The sequence below is a fragment of the Danio rerio genome, chromosome 15, assembly GCF_049306965.1.
Source record: "Danio rerio strain Tuebingen ecotype United States chromosome 15, GRCz12tu, whole genome shotgun sequence".
Lineage (NCBI taxonomy): Eukaryota > Metazoa > Chordata > Actinopteri > Cypriniformes > Danionidae > Danio > Danio rerio.
In genome coordinates, this window is record NC_133190.1 from 24,592,340 (window position 1) to 24,614,375 (window position 22,036).

A 22,036-nucleotide genomic window follows, 5' to 3' on the forward strand; every position below is an offset into this window, starting at 1 on the left:
CTTTCCTTGTCTTTGGCTAGGCAGAACGACAGCTTTTAGCACTACAAAGTTTTGAATCTGGTAATCATGGAAAATTATTTTTTGCACATGACCACACAGAACAAAATTGTAGGCATCCAAAGACTTGTAGGCCTTAAACTTCTCTCTTGTAAAATCACTTGGAGTTTCAATGAGATAGTTGCTTGGCCATTTCGTCTTAGCCAATATCCATTGGGAGGGTGCTATTGCAAATGAACCTGTCAGATCAACTCCGCCAACTTTAACGTTAATTTTGCTGACTCACTGTGCTTATCACTGGGCGATAAGCTGTTATAATACGCTGAATGCATTATGTAAATAACATATATAATATGTAATCAATATAACTTATCTCTTATACAACAACAAACTCTGTACCGCATGGGATGTCATTCCCTCACTGTAAATGCTAGTGCTCCCGGCTTTTTCTGCAACCTGAATATTTACAAACTGGCATTTCGTCAATACATGAAGATAGGGTGGGACAGTGTAGCTCCTCCCTTTTTTTTAGAGCAGCCAATAGCATTTTGCTTAATCACTGCTCTGGCCAGTAAGAGTGGTGGAGCTCAAGAGCATCAAATGTGAAGCGTCTTGAAGGGGGCGGGGCATGTCAGACACTGGAAAGCATTTGATTGATCATGATTTGATGAGAAACTGAAGCATGGGGTGACATGACAAAAAAATTGATCCACAAACTACAAGCCTTACATGTTAATTCATCAATTTTATATCTTCTAAATGCAAATTTTGTCACTGTTTTGCAGCACACTAGCTTATAAATGTGCTAAAAGCTAACAATACTGAAACTAACTTTATTTTAATTTCATGGGAGCTTTTAACATGTATATTAAGATTTAAATGGATCTAAAAGCATGGGCATGTTGATTCATTTCTTGTCTGTAATGAAATAAAGCGAGAACTCTGTCATCTCTCACAGCAATATTCTCATTAGTGCAGATTTCAATTAGATTAATTCAGCACTGAGGCTGTAAACGTTGTTCAGCTTTCTCTTAGAAGAATCTGTTCGCATGAGAAGCGGAGGAGGCATGTTTTAGATGAATGTCTTATTTTACTTTTTATGGCTTGCGACGACAACATGCTAGCCACGGGTGACTGCATTATTGTAATTTAAGCTTATGTAAAAGTGGGGCCCATGGGCAGTCACCATGATGTTGAGCTCCAATTACAATTAAGTCTGAAAATCTGTCATTGACATCAGGCCATATAAAAATTACTTCATGTACCCACTATAAATTGATAGGGAAATTGTTTAGTGTTTGGGTGAAATAATATATTTCAAGGTAATATTTCATGTTGAGGTAAGTAGTTTTTTTAATTGATTCTGAATTACCTGTGTGTCAGTGCATATATCATAGTCCTAAAAATAAGACCTAACTTTTCTTTTCTTCTAGACAAAGTCTTTCTTTCATTCTCACATCACTGTCAATAAGATAATACACACAATAACACAAAGCCTTATGCAAAGGTGTCAAACTCCTAGAGGGCACAGCTCTGCACAGTTTAGCTTTAAGTACCCTAATTAAAACATCTGATCAAACTAATTGAGTCCTTCAGGCTTGTTTTAAACCTCCAGGTATGTGCATTGAAGCAGGGTTGGAACTAAACTGTGCAGGGCTGTGGCCCTCCAAGAACTGAGTTTGACACCCCTGGCTCATTTAACAAATTATTGAGTGTTTTTTTTTTTTTTTTACTTTCTTTGTAAAACATTAAAGATTCTATTTTACATACTATCTCTATTTAAAACTTTATTAGCAAAACATTAGCAAAACTATTTTTTGTTTTGTCGTTTGGCAATAAGTGTTCCTTAAAATATAGTTTGTTTGTTTCATAGAATAAATAAATAGGGTGAACTATACCTTTAAATTTGTTTATTACTGAGAAGGTGACATTTAATCTCACAGTTCTGAATTTTATCTCACAATTCAATACTGAAATGTGAGCTATACATTTAAAATACAAACTAAATATGGAAAATAAATAGGTTAATTTCACAATTGTCAGAAATCAATCCAGAATTGCAAGAATCTGACTTTTTCAATGTATCCTTTTCTTAAAATTTTAAGTTTAGTTTTCGCATTTCTTCGAATTTGTGACTATTTCAATTGCAAGTTTTTTTTTTCAATTTAGCAAAAATAATTTTCTCAGTAGCCAATAAACTCACAATTCTTTGACTTTTTCTTGTGATTCTTAGTTAATTTTTCACAATTCTGAATATTTATAACGCTGCTTCTTTTATCCCATAACTGTTTTTCCCCTCAGAATTCTGGGATTACAAAAATTCAAGTTCTTATTTGCAACCTTCTTTCTGACAAGTGCTAGCTTTTGTGCATTTGTGTAAAAAGTCAGAATAGCTCAGTAGTATCTAGATTAGGCATTAAGATTCTGACGGTATAATAACCTTGGATAAAAATATCACAAGTTCACTCTATTGGGATAACTGCTCTAAAATATATTCTTTTTGAATATCTGGGTATGAAACAAAACTTTTTTCCTCTTTGAACACAATATGTTTTACTTTGAAAAATTTATTTTGGTAAAGTAAACATTTCAGGCTAAATAATTTTAATGAATCATTGACTTCTGCTGTCTTCATTACGCCTGATTCACACAGGGCTTCAGCATTAATGCTTGACTGAGGGCGTGTTTGAAGTTGGGGCTGACGTGATCGTCATAGCAGCATCAGCCAATGAAATTAGTCAGCAATCGGCTACTGTCTGAGCTGGTGTATTTGCATACAGCAACCTGATTGGGTGATGCTTCCATTGGTGCTCGAAAAGATGAGAAAGTCCCAACATCTGCAGCCAGCACCGCCGCTGAAGCAGTGTCGACGGACCCAAAATACTGTATAATTCAGCAACGCTTGAAGTCACCCATTCAAAGTGAATGGGAAGCGTTGAGGCTGACGCCCTGTGTGAAAGGGTCGTTAATTTCAAAAACATTTCATTACAGATTTCATAACTATTTGAAATGGCATCTTTGGATATATTTTCTGCTGGAGATACTGTTCTCTTAAAAAACTTAAAACAAAATGTAAAAAAAAACCTTACATATACCTTATGGAATGGTATAGCAGAAACTTTTGGCAGTTTTAAAATCCAAACCGCAGTATACCTTGAAAACAGCCTAATCTGGACGAGACTTGAATTTGCAAGCTGAGACTTCTCATCTCAGACTTGCAATGTCAGACACAATCACTCAATGGTGCTAGTTACCTCAAAATGAAGGGTAGGGTTAGGGGCGGGGTTAGGTGTAGGCATTGAAAGCATTGCATGCAGCTCACCTTGCAACTGCAACAAAGTCTGCACCCAGACCCCTCTCGAATTGTGAGATGTTGTTGATATCTCATAGTTGGTGAAACATACACTTGCAGATTTGAAGAGAAATTTTTAATTGAATTGTTAACTTTAATTGGCCAGATTAAGAACACACTGGGCCCTGGGGCTATAGCAAACACCTGGGTCCCTTTATTCTACCACAAAAACGTTTTTCAAACATAAAGCCAGAAATATGAAGTTAGAATATTTCTATACTAAAATGAATGATCACCTTATAGCAACATAACATTATTAATTAATACTAAAAAAATATATTATTTCTATTAAACAAGTTCGCAAAGTGAAAGTGATATCAAAAGACTACAGGATTACAAGGCCTGGTACAACATGAATGTGGCACCAGTTTCAATTACAGTGGAGACTTATTGCCTAGACAAAAATTTGAAAATAGGAATAGAAAATACCTACGTCCTGATAACATTAATGCGCTTTAATACGCTAGAGTTCCTCAAGGCACCAGCAGTTTTTTTTTCTCTCGGTGGCCTGCTGTGCATCAGATCATCGACGCCCCCCCCCCCTCTGATGATTTTTGTCATGAGAGAGATCTTCTCAATTTTTAAGCCATAAATTTAATAGCATTCTTCCTCTTTCTTATTCTCTGCCATTATTCAATCTTACTGATCTCTTGAGTTGAGAAAAATACACTCTTTCTTTCGTCCTAAAATGAGTTCAGCGGGGACTTGCGCTTTGTAAGGGATGTTCTCAGAGCACTTTAATCAGCGGCCTGTATTTGCCTTTCTTCTGTCTCTAATCTCTGAACTTTGAGAGGCAATTACCAGACAAAACAAAGAGTCCTTTTTAATAAAAGAGAAGCATAGCACTCCTGCAAGTACTGTCATAAGCCCAGAAGGACACATTGGTGATGTTGATACAGGCAGGTGGATCAAAATATACAGCGCTGAGGTGAGAGAAGCCTGCAGGACTAGAAAATAACCCAACATTCATTTGTTTTCAGATGTTGTCTCCCGGGACCACTTTACAAATGTCAGCCCCGAGGCTTAGAGCGGACTCTGTCTCTGTAGCAATGAATGGAAAGGTCTGTCGGATGGATTTTTCGTTAAATGCGAAATGGTAGGACCACGACCCCACAAAACAAAAGCTGTCTGTAGATCCCCTAAACGCGTCGTTTAACACTACGAATGGCATTGTGAGAGAAGTCTTACCTGCAGTGTTTATGTTTGCTGCAATCCAAATTAAGCTAAAGCACTGCACTCTTGTGGTCAAACAACTCATAGCAAAAAAGTAGCCTATTTGGAAACTTGGGAAGTTGAAATAAACTATACACTATTATTTACTCCTAACTTTAAAATAGGCTATTTTTTAGCCTTCTTTTTTATAACTATGCTGGGTTTGTATTAATAAATAGGGGTGAGCGGGGACGAATTTAACGCGGGACGAAAGCAACAAAGCGATTTTCTCGAAGCCCTTACAACATTTTCTTTCCAGCGCATTCAGAATGCAACCCTTGTTGCAACTGCCAAAAATAAGTTTATTTCGGGACCTTATTTTTCCCTTCCACATTAGAGTTTGCAGTAATTCAGATGTTTAAAAAAATCATGCATATTGCCAAATAATAAAACAAATATTTAAAAATTATATACAATTGTAACTATTTGCATTGTTGGAACTGTAATTTAAAATGAAAACGCAGTTTAATATTTTTGCAAAAATAAAGGACTTGTTTGCAGTTGATATTAACAAGGTCACGGTCAGATATATTTAAAATAAACAAGATTAAGCCAGTAAATCTACTGTATTACCGTTGTGTTACTTTTGACCCACCCGTGTGTTACTTTTGACCCTGCGTATGGAGTCAAAAGTCAAAACTTTTGGTTAAAGTTATATGGAGTTGTTCTACAAAATAACACCTGATTTTGATAGACCACTCTTGTGAGTCAGTAACCACAGCAAAAATATATTTCTGCTAAAACATTATCTTTTAAAATCAGGTTTTAATGAATAATGTTACTTTTATCCCCACTCTCCCCTACGTAGCCCATAGACGGTGTTATGAATTTGTGACTATCAATTTATTTACGTTTTGACAGATTTTGCCTTAATTTTTCGAAACCAAAAATTATTGTGAATATCAAATTCTCAACAATGGTACCTGAAAAGTCTGTTTATTTAAAAAAAAAAATGAAAAAAAAAGAGTACCCATCGAGTTCACTTACAGTGTCAAGTGTCGTGCAGTAGTTACAGAGCATGAACTACAGAGGGAGACAAAGACCACTTGCTGATAAAACAGCTTTGCTTATTTGGAGTATTAAATATTTATTATCTAATTGTATGCAAACTATTTAGTGACTGCATGTATAAGGCAACACTTTATTATACAGTGTTATCCTAAAAAGTAGGCTACTTAACCCTACTTATATAAGTACATGTTGGTAGTTATTACATGTTTGTGAAGTCTAACCAATTTCAAGTGTATAGCCAAGATTAACACGAAGTCAATCTTTTGTATTTTGAATGCATTGTCTGGTTTATTATACAAGACAAGCTTTGACAAGTGATGATCAGCTCCATCATAACAGGGTAGAGCAAGCTGGCAATGACCTATATAAAACAGTGCAAAAGGCTAAGTTAACAGTGAGACAAGCCTGCACCACTGGAGAAAAAGATTATAAAATCCCACTCTAGAAATTCATAAAAGCAACAGTAGAATAAAGTAAACACGAACATGTAGTCAGTTGTTATTCTAACAAATAATTAGATTTTGTTGGTACTGTCAACATATCAGTCTATCTGAAATGAAAAAAAATATTTTAAAAATGTATATATAGATCTGAATATCGCTGAACAAAAACAAAAGGCTGCAATGTGGATAAAACTGCTGTCGAATCCAGTCAAAGAATGTCATAATTATATCATTGCTGCAAGATCGTTCAAAATGCAACCTTTCTGCAAATGCAATGACACCATGGGCCACATTTACTAAACAGAGAAGCTTTCTGCAGATGCTTCCACTAATGATAGGAAAATTATAGAACTTAGACCAAAAGCAGCTCACATGAAATATTATGTGGTTTGGTAATCAATATGTTAGAATTATGTATTTTCCCATAATCCAAGTAATAGATTGTACTGTAAGTCTCTCTACAACACATGCTTTCTGTTCTAAGTATTCTTCCAGCAGCTACAGCAATGAATCCAACATGTTAGGCATAAAATGTGTACCCACCCCACCCTTGCATTTTTTGGGGCGGTTAAATGATGGTATAATTAGCAGTCAGGCTGGTCACAAAGATTTTAAGCTTGATTTTTATTGTCAATTGTATTGTCAATTTTTTTTTTTTTGTTCATTTATTCACAATCAATCAATCTTATCTTGTCACTATTTTTATTTACATTAAATAATTGCAGTTTGTAAATTAGTTGGGAATTCCCAATTCATTGGGAATTGTTATTTTATTTGAACAGACCCTCTCTTAACATGCTCACAGCACTCATATTCTGACAGGCGTTTCGGCTAGAAAGCAGGATCGCGGAGGAAACTGAGTTGCATTGCTTGTCTTATTTCTACTTCTTTTAATAGTAATTTGATCAGCTGTAGTTTGAAATTACAATGTTTTCTCTTAGGGCTTATTATGCGGTCTCTGTCACCATCTTGTGCATAAACATCGTCAACTGTCTTTGCTCAATGACAGGCTAATGGCCGCTAATGCACTATATCTTAGAAATTATAAATAATTAGAAATAGGCACTAAAAAGTACATTATGTTGTCTAACAGCAGAAATGTTTGTAAAACTGTAGAGTGTCCTCTTTTTGTTGCTGTATGTCGGCGGAGTAATCGGCTATCAGCCAATCAGAGTCAAGAACCAGACAAAACTGTTGTGTGTGTGTGTGTGTGTGTGTAATATATATATATATATATATATATATATATATATATATATATATATATATATATATATATATCATTTTGAGTGAAAATATCCCTTTAATGTCAACAAAATCATTGCGCTGTTAGTAAATCTGGCCCATGCATTCAATCGCACAAAAACCATTCGCAACTGTACACAATATTTCCTCATTTACATACCACAGTTTCACTTATTATTAATCGCAAAGTTGCAAATAGCTGATTGACTTTAAGCATCTTTTCAAATAAATAACACAAAATACTATATTGAGAATCCTTGTATAGAAAACACGACAATAAAAACCAAGTTTCGTCTAATTCTATCAAAAGAGTAAGAACAGCGTATAACAAAGAGGGAAAGGCTCAGGTGGGAATCGTGATGACAGTGATTTAGAAAAGTGCGTGTGTAGGCAGTATGATAGCTCTTCAGCTCTTGTGTCTCTGCTAAGGCGAGAGTTGAGGACAGACACATAAAAATCCTAGTCAGTCTGAGATTAACCTCCGCTGAGACAGCGCAAGATAATGAACCAGTCCAGAGTTTCTTCCACACGTCACATTATCAAGACAACAGGGATTTGATTTGGCAGGTTTCCTGGTTTCTCAGAGCAGCTCTTGGAGAGATTTTGGAGGGCAGGATAAGAGCCTGCTCTTTATAAACCGGTTAATAAAAGTTGTCAGTACCTGGAAAAGAGAGGTTTTTAGGTTTGATTAGCTGGCAGATTTGTACCAAAAATAAAATAAAATAAAATAAATCATTGCAACTGAACTTTTATTTCAGATTTGTGTGTATACCAAAAAGCCAGGTGTATGTAGAAAAATCATTTGCATTTGATGACATACTTTAAAATTATTTAAGGAACAGTGCAGTAATCAAATTACTTAATAAATGTAATGTAATGATAACACAATATATATATATATGTGTGTGTGTGTGTGTGCGTGCGTGCGTGCGTGCGTGCGTGTGTGTGTGTGTACTCACTGGCCGCTTTATTAGAAACACCTGTCCAACTGCTCATTAACGCAAATTTCTAATCAGCCGATCACATGGCAGCCATTCAATGCATTTAGACATGTAGACATAGTCAAGTCGATCAGCTTCAGTTAAAAATGAGAGTCAGAATAGAGAAGAGAGGTGATTTAAGTGACTTTGGACATGGCATGGTTGTTGGTGCCAGACGGACTGGTCTGAGTATTTCATAAACTGCTGATGGTCCAAAAAAGAGAAAATATCCATGGGGGCAAATGTCTCGTTGATGCCAGAGGTCAGAGGAGAATGGCCAGACTGGTTCGAGCTGATAGAAAGGCAACAGTAACTCAAATAATCACCCATTACAACCGTTGTATGCAGAAGAGCATTTCTGAATGCGTAACACGTTGAACCTTGAGTCAGATGGGCTACAGCAGCAAAAGACCACACCGGGTGCCACTCCTGTCAGCTAAGAACAGGAAACTGAGGCTACAATTCGCACAGACTCACCAAAATTGGATAATAGAAGATTGGAAAAACGTTGCCTGGTCTGATGAGTCTCGATTTCTGCTGCAACATTCGGATGGTAGGGTCAGAATTTGCATCACGGATGTGCAGCCGACAAACCTGCAGCAACTCTACGATACTATCATGTGAATATGGACCAAAAATTTTTAGGAATATTTCCAGTACCTTGTTGAATCTATGCCACGAAGGATTAAGGCAGTTCTGAAGGCAAAAGTTTGCTCAACACAGTGCTGGTAAGGTGTACCTAATAAAGTGGCCAGTGAGTGGAATGTATATACTACCTAGTCAGTATGGTTTTCAAATTCTAACCATCAGAAGAGTTAAGCAAATAATACTTGGTGTATTTGTAGCATAGGAACAAGTGAGAACCTTTGTTATCCTGACCAGCTGTTATTTATATTTAAAAAAGCTAGCTTTAAAAAAAGTGTTTTCAGACCTTTGTATAATAAGACAAATGTAAACAAATTACTCAAACACATACCAAACAAATCCAGTAAACCAGAAAAACAGAGAATCTCTAAAGGGGTCTCTAATTTTTGCATCATATCCGTTGCATTATGTTATGCACACACATTATTTCAGTTAAGAATTAGTGCAGCTTTTATAATTGCAGTAATAAATGCACTTCCACGCCATTTAAACCATATTTCTTGGACAATCTACTCTGTGCTCCATCGTAGGAGGATGTTAAGCAATCTCTCCTAACAAAAAAAGTCCACCTCAAATTACAAATCACTCCAGTTCTGGTTAAGCATATCAGATAACATTGCAGGAAACTGCACAGAATTCAAAAAAGAAAGAAGAAGGAAATGATGAATGGATCCACATCATATCACAGCTATCTGTGCATTCTCATATTCCAAATCACTTTAAACAATGTAAAAATCATTGATCGAGGGGATTTACAAAGAGAACAAACCCTGACCCCAGCATTAGCGCTGCTGTACTTCAGCTCTCATTGAATTATCTGGAGAGGTCAGCAGAGGTTAGTACAGTAATTGCTGGACAGATATGAACAGAGGAGAGGATGAGCTCCAGTGGATGAGCATGTTAAGAGAGGATGAGGAAAGGCAGAAACAGACAGCGATGGTGGAGGGTTCTAGTCAGCTACTCGGGATGAGTGGGAAACTGTTGATGATGGTTCTAATGTGGTAAATTCAAAAATACCGTATGGTGAGTGACTTTTATTCCGTTACAGCAGGGCCCGGGTTTTCTTTATTTTCAGAGGGAATGGCTAAGTAGTCTGTCCTGTAGACACATAGGTACAAAAGAAAAATGCAAAAGAGTCGAGGCCTCTTCAGCAAAGCAGCAGTTGGGACAGCAACTACCATCAACACTTTAGAGGAATAGTTCAGCCAAAAAGATTACCGTGATCTACCAAACCTGACTGGTATTATTAGAAACACAAAAGTAAACCTATCTCTTGATTCATTATGCTTTTTTGAGTATTGTAATTGTTGGGAGACTCATCTAGCTCTTAGATTTATCAGGGAAACTAACTTATTTTAAATTATTTATTGATGTTACATGATACAAAACGTAAACTTTTGGAATCTCTCAAAAGTATTTCGCCATGAAAAAACTTTGCGTTCTCTCTTAAAATATTTGTAATTTCTCACAAAAGTATGTTGTTATTGCAAATGTACAGCATTCTTTTAGAAAAAAAATTAACTCTTGTAAAAGTATTAAATTCAATTGCATTTCCTTGTGAAACTTTTCTCTTCTGATATAAATTTTGATTGTCCATCAAATATATAAAATATTTCCATTCTCCTGAAAAGTATTGTGCTCTCCCAAGAAACATTGCAATCAATCACAAAATCATGGAAATAGCTCTGCGCAAAGATTCTTCACGTCATTTTTTTCATCTGCGAAACATTGCCAAACTTCGTCCCATGCTTCCCTTTTCTGTTGCTGAAAAATTCATAAACAGCTTAAATTTTCCCATATTGACTATTGTAACCCTTTACTGGCTGGACTTCCAAACGCTACCCTAAACAAGTTACAATTTGTACAAAATTCACTGGCTTCCTGTCAGTTTCGAACTGATTTTAAAATCTTCATGCTTGCGTACAATTTTTATTTGAGCTTTTAATGCTATACACTCCTAGACGTGCTTTACGCTCGTCTGATGCTGGTCTTTTAACTGCTCGGTCAATGCGGCTAAAATCTATGGGAGGCCAGGCATTGTGAAATTGTGAAACTCTTTACCCTCTGATATTCTCAACGCAGAAGTCTAGAGTTTAAATAATCTCTTAAAACTGACTTTTTTAGGGTAGCTTTAATTTGACTTTTATATTATTTTAGATCTTTTACTATTATTGTTTTTCATCTTTTTTTATTACTATTTTATTACTTTTTTTGCATTCATCCTTGTGTCTTTTACTGCTGTACATTTTATGTCTGTAAAGTGCCTTGAGATGCTACTTTTAAAGGCGCAATACAAAAATAAAGCAATATAATTATATATATAAAAAAAAAATGAAAAAAAAAACAGATCAGGATGACAATTTCCATCTTTTTGGCTGAGCTATCTCTATATTACTTAATGACTGAATATTGAGTGATTTAGAAGTTTAGAGATCTTCATGTTTACATCTGCTGGCAGAGTGAGGACATCAATATAATCACAAATTTAAATAAATAACTGACAAACAAATCAACAAGAAATGACTGACAACAAATTAAACCATGGTAAAGAAGGAGCCAGAAGAGAAGAGAGGTTTAAAAAATTACCCACTGTTGTGTCATATGACAGTAAGAGATCAATGAGTATTGATTTAGATGTAGGTAAGCCTGACGGGCCACTGCTTTATTTACCATCTGCACTACATGACTGATGGGCTCACAGTAATGCACGCTTTTAAAGCACTCATTATCCATGTGTGTGTGTATGTGTGTGGGCATGGATGGATGGCTATATTTGCGTGTCATGATAGTCTATCTTCCAGGAAAACAAACCAATCTCTAGAATAAAGTAGAAAATTCATCACTAATGATTGAACGTTATAGTTGTGCAAGAACATGTTTTGTCCACCTGTCAAAAAGATCCTCGATATGCCTACAATAACATTATCATATAATTTAGAGGTTGATTAGTTGATCTTTTTTGGCGGATTAATCGGGCCTGATAGTCAGAACAAACGTTATCTACATGTTTTCATATCTATATAAAGTAAGCAATTTGTTGATTACATGCTGCAGTAGCAGAGAAAAATACAGTGCTTGTAAGGCTAAGACACCACTAATATTATAATATCTCAAACAGTTAAAATTGTGGAAAAATACAAAGTCAAATCATTTAGTGATAATTATTATTTTTATTATTGCCTGTTTGTGTTATTTCACTTCTACCCCTTTCACTTATTGACATTTATGCATTTGTTAGTCGGCTTAGTTAACATGACATTGATCATTTTTGCTAATGTGATATACTGTATTGTGCATGGTGTGGACATAAAAAGGCATTTCAATCAAAGATCATGCAGTTGTCTTTTTTTTTTTTGTCTTCGCCAATCCCATTTCAAAATATTGTATGCTTTAATATGCAATCTTATTAACTAAAGTGAAGGCCATTTAAAAGGCCATTATTACAATTCGAAGCTTCTGATCTTTAAACATTAAAAGAGAACTAGAAATGGATTAAATAGTACTTGAATCTGTTGCATTTCTTTAACAGAACTGGATCAAAGTTTAAACTGGTTTGATATTTTAAATGTTGTTTTATTTGTTACTGACAAGCTGTTTCACATATCTAAAATGTGTTTGAAGTGTTTTTACCATTATTTTGTATGTTAAAACGATTTGTATTTATTTAGCATGCTACTATTGTTTTCTCCTCAATTTGATTAATTGAGTATGTTTTACAATGTTAAAATGTTAGTTCACCCAAAAATTTCAATTCTACTGTTAATTACTCCCGAGTACTTCTGAGACCTTTGTTCATCTTCAGAACACAAGTTAAGATGTTTTAGGTGAAATCTGAGAGCTTCCTCATCCTCCACAAACAGCAAAGTTCCAGACTCGTTCAAAAGCCCCCCAAAACAGACCATGCATATGCCTTCAGTTATTTGTTTGGAATATTATAATAATAGCCGGCAGCTAGCTCTCTGCAACTCTCACATGGTCGCCCACTGAAGCTAAGCAGGGCTGCGCCCGGTCAGTACCTGGATGGGAGACCACATGGGAAAGCTAGGTTGCTCCCGGAAGTGGTGTTAGTGAGGCCAGCAGGGGGCGCCCAACCTGCGGTCTGTGTGGGTCCTAATGCCCCAGTATAGTGACGGGGACGCTATACTGCTCAGTGAGCGCTGTCTTTCGGATGAGACGTTAAACCGAGGTCCCGACTCTCTGTGGTCGTTAAAAATCCCAGGATGTTCCCATTGAACCCCTTAGGCATATGTGTGTTGTAAGGATGTTTTTGGTATTTTTCTGGACTTTGAACGAGACGGGAATTGCTTTCTATGGTGAATGAGAGAGCTCTCAGATTGCATCTGTGGGTGAACTAGCACTTTTTTTTACCATTGATAACTATCATTATTGTTATTAGCATAAATATTGCAAAAATGCTATACTCACGCAGTGTCCTGTGCTTGCTCGTCAGATTTGGAGATCTTCCTGTAGCAGTAGACCATCTCCACCAGCAGCCAGAAGGTGAGGAACACCAGCAGCACATACATCATGATCTCAGAGTACAGCGCCGTGATGTCTGCACTCGCTGGGAAAATGAGAGGGAATTTGAGCAATCAGTTGAGCAATCAGAGGACGTCTGTCAGACTGATGCCGTGTAATGACTTCATCCAGAAAGTGACGAAAATCTCAAGTGTACTAGAAATGAGGACAAGAGTGCACAATGCATGAGTGGGCAAGTGAAATTATAGCCGCACCGCTTTGATTCACTAGGAGAGATACTGAAGCCATTTCAGGTTAACAGGATCTAAATGCGCTAGTAAAACGTGTGCAGCTATAAGTCGCTTAAGAAATGCAGATCATGCTTTGCATCCTTGTGAAACATTTGCAATGCAACTAGTGTCATATAACAGTTTCAGCTTTCTTTATGTCTTTTTTAAAAACATTTTTTGTTATATGAACAAATGCACAAAACTGCACTAGCATTTATAGATAATATGTAAAGAATCAAAATGAACTGTGTTTATTATTAGGTAGAGTTTACTTTATTTGAAAGTGGCCATATGATGCTATTTTTTGTTTCTAGGATAAACCTAAAAACACATTTTTAATAATATGCAGTACATAGTGCATATTATTGCAGAACCTCTTTTGCCAGTCTGTCTGAAAACACTCGTTCAAGTGCAAGATGGAAATGTAACAGCCCTTACCAAATTTGCTAGTTTCAGCTTTCGAGACTTCTGTAAGCAAAAACAGTTAACAATGACATTGCTTTTACTTAATCAGTTTGAGCTGTAACTGACTAAAGCCTTAATTCTTCCTTTTTATTTTATTGCATGCTTTGGGCAGCACTATGCTAAAATCTAAAATGATTATATTAAGCAAAATTTCTTGTCGTTGATCAATGCATTGTTTTCATAGGACCAAATTCAACTCAAAACTGAAAACGCTATCCAGTTAAGTTATAGAGACCAGAAAACAGCTTAAAAATCTATAGGAAAACTGTGTAAACTAAACATTCGTGAAAATGGGGTATGAGTATGCAGCTCTGTAGAATTTGTACATGCATAAATAGATTAACTAATGAAAAACATTACACAGCATTATATGGCCTCTTTAGATGTAAGTCATTCAACCCAGGCTCATTCTGAAAATGTACCGCTATATACATTTCGGGAGAGCACCAAATGCTTCCAAGGAGGAATGCTTTTTTGCAGTTTTGCAATCCACCAGAGGCCGCTGTGTACACTTTTTGAGATCTCATATTTTTCTCGCAAGTGCCATTTACGCATGCATTTTCCACGTAAATCCACCAGAGGCCGCTGTCGCCTGACTGACTGACTAAATAAATGAATGACTGACTGATCGTCTGATCTACCCTCCTCCTTCCCTAAACCCAACCAATAGTGTTTTAAAAAGCAATGATTGACCAGCGCCCGCCCACTTCTCTAAACCCAATCGGCAATTTTCAAAAGCAGTCCAAAAAAAGAAAATCCCTTGCCTGATTTTTACCATGTTTTCAGATTTTACCACATTATCACCCTGTTATTAACTTTTTTTTTTTGGCTTCTGTTATTGTCTTACCCGCTTTCTGACACCGTTCTTCGCAGACTCAAACCCCGTCATTGTGGTGAACTCCTCTCTATGTCTCAAATCCGCCGTCGTACATCGCAAGCCACTGGACAAAATGGTAACTGCAGGAAAGCGGTCCTTATGGAGGTAAGCGGCCAGCTGGTAAGCATGAAAAGGAACGGCATCATACCGCCCAGAGCGCTCGTTCTAAAGACGAAATGCAGCCATACGTACTTCTCCAGAAATGTATATAGGTCTATGTTTTCAGAATGAGCCTATGTTAAAGTCATTTGTTTAGTCAGTAGTTTATTAGGTATAAATGGATGGAAAAATAAACCTTAAAGGGCTATTTCACCCCAAAATGATAATTTTGAGGTGAAAGACCTTTGTTTGTCTTCAGAACACAAATTAAGATATTTTAAATGAAATCAGAGAGTTCCCCCATTCTCCATAAACCCTAACAGTCATCAAAAGTCCAGAAAAGGAACACAATTTATTGTCAAAACATTCCATGGGACTTCAGTGGTTAAACTGTAATCATACGAAACTCCAAAAACAACATTTATGGTTCTTTTTCTAGACTTTAAGTGTCTTAGGACCATTGCTGACTATGGAGGAGGGGGAAGCTCTCTGATTTCATCTAAAATAATCTTAATTTGTGTTCCAATATCTCAGAGGTCTCATGGGGTTGTAATGACATGGGTTTGAGTAACTAATTCATAACAGAATGTTCAATTTCTTTTTCTTCATGAACCAACCCCTTAATGCCTGTCCAAGAAGACGCATTACAGTAAATAATCAGTCCATAATACAATCATTCCCAGACATTTTATATCAACTTTCCTCTGAAAGACAACAAGGCTCAAAGGTTATATGAAATATAAGAGATTGTGTTCAAAAAAGCAGAGTGGTTGTGCGATCCTCAGCTTCACTCTTTAGATCAGAAGCCCACTCACATTGATATGAGTGTATTCAAAATGCATCCACTGGCTGTATTAAACTGGAACAATATGTTTTAAAAGATGAGAACCACTGTAATAATGTTAGTGCAGCACATGTGACATATTAAATTAGCAATATGTTAATAACTAATAATGAAACCTTATTTTTACAGTGTATGTCTCATGCACTGCAGTCAACATCTAAATATGGCATGGAATGTAAAAGTAGTTGTACTTTAAGTTTGTGGGTCTGGAAGGCTATTTGTGATTGAAAATATTATCTAAAGCCACCACTTAAATACAACGTTGAATATTTCTATCTGCAAACTGAGAGCACTCACAGATAGAGATAATGCATGCGCTTGCATGGTTAAGTATAGACAAATATACATTAGACAAAGTATATTTGATTAAAGCGAGAGCAAGTTCTCTGCATTCTCAGCAATCTCAGGCATTCAGAGACTAGAATACAAACCAGAATCTTTACATTACCCCCCACAACAGATTGACAGGTAAGTGGTTGTTTAGATATAGCCCTGAAAACAACTCCCTGCCTTCCAATAAGAAAGCTTAAATAACAATAAAACAGAACAAAGCACACCATTACTAGAACGACACAATGAGCATGTCAAGGCACATAATGAACCATAATGAAGGGCTGATTTTAGGGTTACAGCATGTTTGAAAATGGCCTGCAGTGCAACCATCCAAAGCACACTGCAGAGATGGGGTAATCCAATACATCCTGACAAACTGAGAAGTGTGTAGCGGTGTGTGTTGTGTTGACTTACCTCGCATGTTTACCTTCAGATTGATTCTGATGTTCTTGTTGGCGGAAAGCTTGAATGAATCAAACTCAAAGAAGCGAGTTACTTCACATTCGTATGTGCCAGTGTCGTTTAAAGTGACATTTAGGATGCTAATGGAGACGTCCTGCATGTCCTTACTGCCCGTCCATGTTACCCGACCTTTCCATTGCTCATCTACATCCTTCGGCTCCTGCGGCTCGCCGTCATACAGATAGATCTGTGTAGTGGATATGATTATGTGTCAGAAATATTTATGTATTAAACACACACACACACACACACACACACACACACACGCACACACACACACACACACACACACACTTAAAATCTAAGAGATGATCACTCACAAGTGTTCTAGTTTTGTTTTTATCTTGGCCCTTGTAAAACCACTCCACTTTGGTGGTAGCCAGGATTTCCTCTCGTTTCATGCAGTAGATGCAGGTTAACTTCTTAACTTTGCCTACAATGGCCTCGCCGTCTGATGGCACATCCACACACACCAGCCTGACCTCCACCACTGAGAAAACACAGAGAGGATTATCACATATTGCCACATTCATAACCCATCACAAAGATGCCATTTAAATTTATCTCAGTTAGAAATCTGTCTATCTATCTATCTGTCTATCTATCTGTCTATCTATCTGTCTATCTATCTATCTATCTATCTATCTATCTATCTATCTATCTATCTATCTATCTATCTATCTATCTATCTATCTATCTATCTATCTATCTATCTATCTTTCTATCTGTCTGTCTGTCTGTCTGTCTGTCTGTCTGTCTGTCTGTCTGTCTGTCTGTCTGTCTGTCTTTTTTACCTTCAACCCCTAGTGTTGAAAGCCTTGACTTATTTACAGTTTTTCTCAATTGCTTTGCCACATTCTTCAAAACAGTCTTAACATTCTCAAAACTGAGTACAAATCTCAAAACTGTTTAATGGAATTTCAGAACTTTATTCCATGTCTGCAAAATGTAGTTACCCATCCAAAACGTTTAATTCATGCTTCAAAACCTAGTTATCATGTCAGTAATTTGGCCAAGGCCACCAAAACATAAAGTGTATTTGTCATTATGTGAGCCACACTGCTCAAAATGATTAGCTGTTTTTTCACCATGACGGTCAACCATGGAAGTTAAGGTTTAAAAAAGTCTGATATTTGTTGAAAAGAGTGAACAGTACATAACACAATTGTATCCATACAGTACATTTATTTGTGTACAAATGTATTACACGCAAAGTGCAATACTGCTTGTCCAATTACTGTATTGTATATTTCATATTTCCTATGTTACCACGAATACACAAAAAAACTACAAAATATCATCCATGATAAAATATTCTTGGTCTACATTCTGTCGCTCTTGTTTGCCTTGTCAGAGATTCCACTTCTTCCAATTGCGTTTCCATAAGCATTTTGCTACAGTTCAGGACTTTGAATGTAGTGATTGTGCTGTGGGTAATCGATATATTTGGTACTAGATATGATGAATAGATACACAAATTGTATTGCAACTAAGGTCATTTACCAATTTAGCAGACAAACAATGTCAACATTTGATACTTTGATGTTAACGTGCATATACAAATGTTTGATAATTGAATTAACAGTTTTGAATGTGATGGCTTACACAATGAAAAATGACTGAGAAGCTGTGAAGAGTTTGACAGTTTAAATGGGAATTGACTTACTAGTTTTGATCAACAGGCCACATGCAATCCGTTTTTTTGTCCAAACTACAGAAAATTGTACTTGCTGTTTGCAGACATGTGCCAAAGCATTTGCGATTTTCTTAAATCAATAAGACATGACACTGACGTGAACAATAAGCTAATTGTTCAGGGGTCTACACTTATTGTTTTGAAAACTAAAAATTTCAATCAAGAATTGTGCCAAAGCAGGTGAGAAAAACTTTAATGTCTTCATTTGAAAAGTAATTGGTATTTACTATGATATTTTTATTATTTATTTTAATGTAGATATATGGCATTGGAATAGAGTAATAATTTAAATAAGGTTTATGTTTCTTTAAGTTTGTTGTGTTTCTTATGCTTTAGATGTCTGAATTTCCTTAACAATTAAACTATCCATCCATCCATCCACCCATCCATCCGTCCATCTACAGTTGAAGTAAGAGTTATTAGCCCAACTACCCCCCCCTTTTTTTTTTATATTTTCCAAATTATGTTTAACAGAGCAAGGAAATTTTCACAATATGTCTGATAATATTTTTTCTTCTGGAGAAAGTCTTATTTGTTTTATTTTGGCTAGAGTAAAAGCAGTTTTTAATTAAAAAAAATGTTTTAAGGTCAAGATTATTAGCTCCTTTAAGCTATATATTTTATCAATAGTCTACAGAACACAAACCATCATTATACAATAACTTGCCTAATTACCCTTACCAGCCTAGTTAACCTAATTAACCTAGTTAAGCCTTCAAATGTCACTTTAAGCTGTATAGAAGTGTCTTGAAAAATATCTAGTCAAATATTATTTACTGTCATGATGGCAAAAAAAAAAAAAAAAAAATCAGTTATTAGAAATGATTTATTAAACTATTATGTTTAGAAATGTGTTTTAAAAAACTCTCTCCGTTAAACAGAAATTGGGGAATAAAATAAACAGGGGGGCTAATAATTCAGACTTTAACTGTATGTCTTACATAACAATTGAATCTTACTTGGCCTTTAAAATGTAAGCCTAACACCTTTTCCAAAAACTGCACATACTTAATGGAGGTCAATTAAATCTGAGGCAGAGATTTCCCATAGGAGCACCAAAGCATAAGAAACAGAGACAGAAAGGGAGAGAGAGAAAGATCATTATACATTACGAGCTCCAAATTCCAGAAAGAGCTCAGAGCACACTGTCTCCTGGTCAGGCAAAAACATATCTCATAGGCACATGCTTAATACTGAAAGCGGGAACATGCCGGAACATGAACAGAGCAGAGGCCAGGGTGATGCCTCGGCGATGTGAAGATTGTTCTGGAGTGTTTGCTCGATGGTGAACATAACCTCCCTGCCATTGTTGAAATAGAGGCCATCTTACATAACTCGCAGCCTCAAGCACAAGCTGTCAACACTGATCGCGCCTTTTCTGTTTGAAGGGTCATATGGGCCAATGGAAACACCAAATGTAGCTGTCCAGCCCATAAGCACAGACAATGTATAATGACTAGTTGTGACATACTTCGCTACTGGTCAAAGGCTGCAAACTTAGTGGCAGATGAAATACAATGCTAAATCTATTTCTAAACATATTATTCTGATAACAGCAGACTGAGAGGCAGTGTGAGTCAGTGACACTTATGATGCTGTTTACATCTGAATCAGTGCCATCTCTGTATGGAAAAACTGTATTTTTGTTGAAATGCCACATTTGTGACTCATAATGTGCAAAAAAACATACCTCAAACTAGGGCTTGATCAATAAATTATTTGATATTAAATCACAATAAAATTATTGATCTAAGAGCCAATTACACTGCAGCAATGTGCAACAATGGGAGTCTAAAAGTGTGTTAATATTAGAGATTGGCCACTGAAAACTTATTGAGTGGAAATGTTATTTAATTTATTGGACTCTCTAATTTTGGTGGCTTTAGTCATTATTGGGGTACTCTTTTAAATCTAGAAGCATTAAGAACTTATATAGAAATATATATGAAAAGGTCAGATGCAAAAACCTCCAAACACCATCTAAAATTTTCAGTTTAAATGAACATTTTTCTCAGGCTCTTGTGTGCAGGATCAGCAATTTTACTTATTTGGTGATGAATAGGTGTTTTTCGTTGCCTTTAAAGTGGAATAACTGACGTAAACATAGGAGATAGAGAAAAATGCTCATTAAATTATTAAAAGAAATTTCACACAGTATTTAGACGCTTTTGCATCTGAACTCTTCATATTGTTATCGTTCAATATGTAAAATGATTATCAAGATTGCATTTTTGCCATATCGCCCAGCCCAACCTCAGACACTGCCTGTGCTAATGCTCTGATCTACAAAGTTGTCTAAATGGTTTCTGTATAAATGATCCTTAATGCCAAAGAATGGTGTCTTTGGAAAACATGAATTTGTATAAAAACATAGTTTAAATACTATAGCATTATGTTGTAAAATAAATAGAAAAAAAATAAAAAAAATTGGAAAATGCTGGAAAAATCATCATTTAATAAAACTACATAATTATTAATTTATACTGTTTTCTTTCTTTATTTTTTTTTATTACAAAAATGTCTATTACGTGAAGCCATTTTTCAGGCTATCATTTAAATCCAACATTTAAAAAATCAATACACTTACCAGCGAATATGAACAGCAATAGCAAATGCAATACAAGCCTCCCGTGAGTTTCCATGCTGGGAGTTCTAACAACAGGGCGGCGTCTCAGACTCACTCCAGCCTTCCTGATAGTACAGTGAAAAAAAGAAAAAAAAAAGCTTATGTAAAAGAAATAAAGCCTAGATTTAAAGCCTATGTTTATTAGTATACATATATACATGCAACATTTAGATCCACGTGACTTATAGATTGAGGATTCAGAACCACGGACAGCGTCCGAAAACACGCGGTTGTCAATCACTTACTATTTACAACAACTGTTTACAACACTAACACACATCACAAAACTGTGAATGGAACAACCCGGAGCTGATATTTCATGTATGTTTGGTGGGCAGAAGGAACATTTTTATGATGTTTCCCAAAAGAAGGTTTGAGCTTTCTTACCGAGATACAAACATCCGCGAGCGCGTCAAACTAAAAGCTGACGCTGCTGCTCCATGGCGACGCTCGACAATCAAAAGACCTGTGGATCTTAACGATTCCTGTGGAAAATTCGTGCTTAATATAGAAATCCGGTGAATCCAAAACGAGCTGTTTCACAAGATGTCAGTGACGGAGGGAGGGTTTTCTTCTGCATCCACATCATAAATAGTACAGCTGCTCCATCGCCAAACCTCAGCAGCTGGAGAGAACAGAGACGCTTGCCTTTGTTTTCTTACCAAGTAGCCACTTACTCATGACAGACGTGCTCAGTGCGCATGCGCTGCTGGGTCTACTTTTAAACTGGTCTTTACAAAGTAAAGAAATGACTCGAATTCAAACTTGTTTCACTGACAAACTAAAGCGCATATGTTTAGGGTTTTTTTTCATAAGTGCTATGTTGAAATTAAACCTATTTTAAATATTATAATTTTAAACTAGTTTATTACGATATTGCATTCCAAAATAAAGTGTCTTATATTTCAGAATGTTACCTTTTAGCGTTTGGCTCCTTTGGAATTTGCGATTCGAAATAGTTTATTTTTTTCAGTTTAAAATTCCACAAAGCACTTTATATA

General features: G+C 36.1%; 1 protein-coding gene across 4 annotated transcripts; it reads right to left on the minus strand.

The window, feature by feature from the left end:
- Positions 1-5,481: 5,481 nt before the first annotated feature.
- On the minus strand, positions 5,482-21,716 carry scn3b (sodium channel, voltage-gated, type III, beta). 4 transcript variants are annotated; one of them, XM_073923148.1, is made up of 8 exons: positions 21,423-21,687; positions 20,997-21,100; positions 17,034-17,203; positions 16,666-16,900; positions 13,311-13,449; positions 9,903-9,983; positions 7,285-7,921; positions 5,482-7,229 (listed from the first exon to the last, which is right to left on the minus strand). In XM_073923148.1, the coding sequence occupies exons 1-6, from the start codon at positions 21,434-21,436 to the stop codon at positions 9,920-9,922; spliced, it is 726 nt and encodes a 241-aa protein (XP_073779249.1). In that variant the 5' UTR covers positions 21,437-21,687; the 3' UTR covers positions 5,482-7,229; positions 7,285-7,921; positions 9,903-9,919.
- Positions 21,717-22,036: the final 320 nt, after the last annotated feature.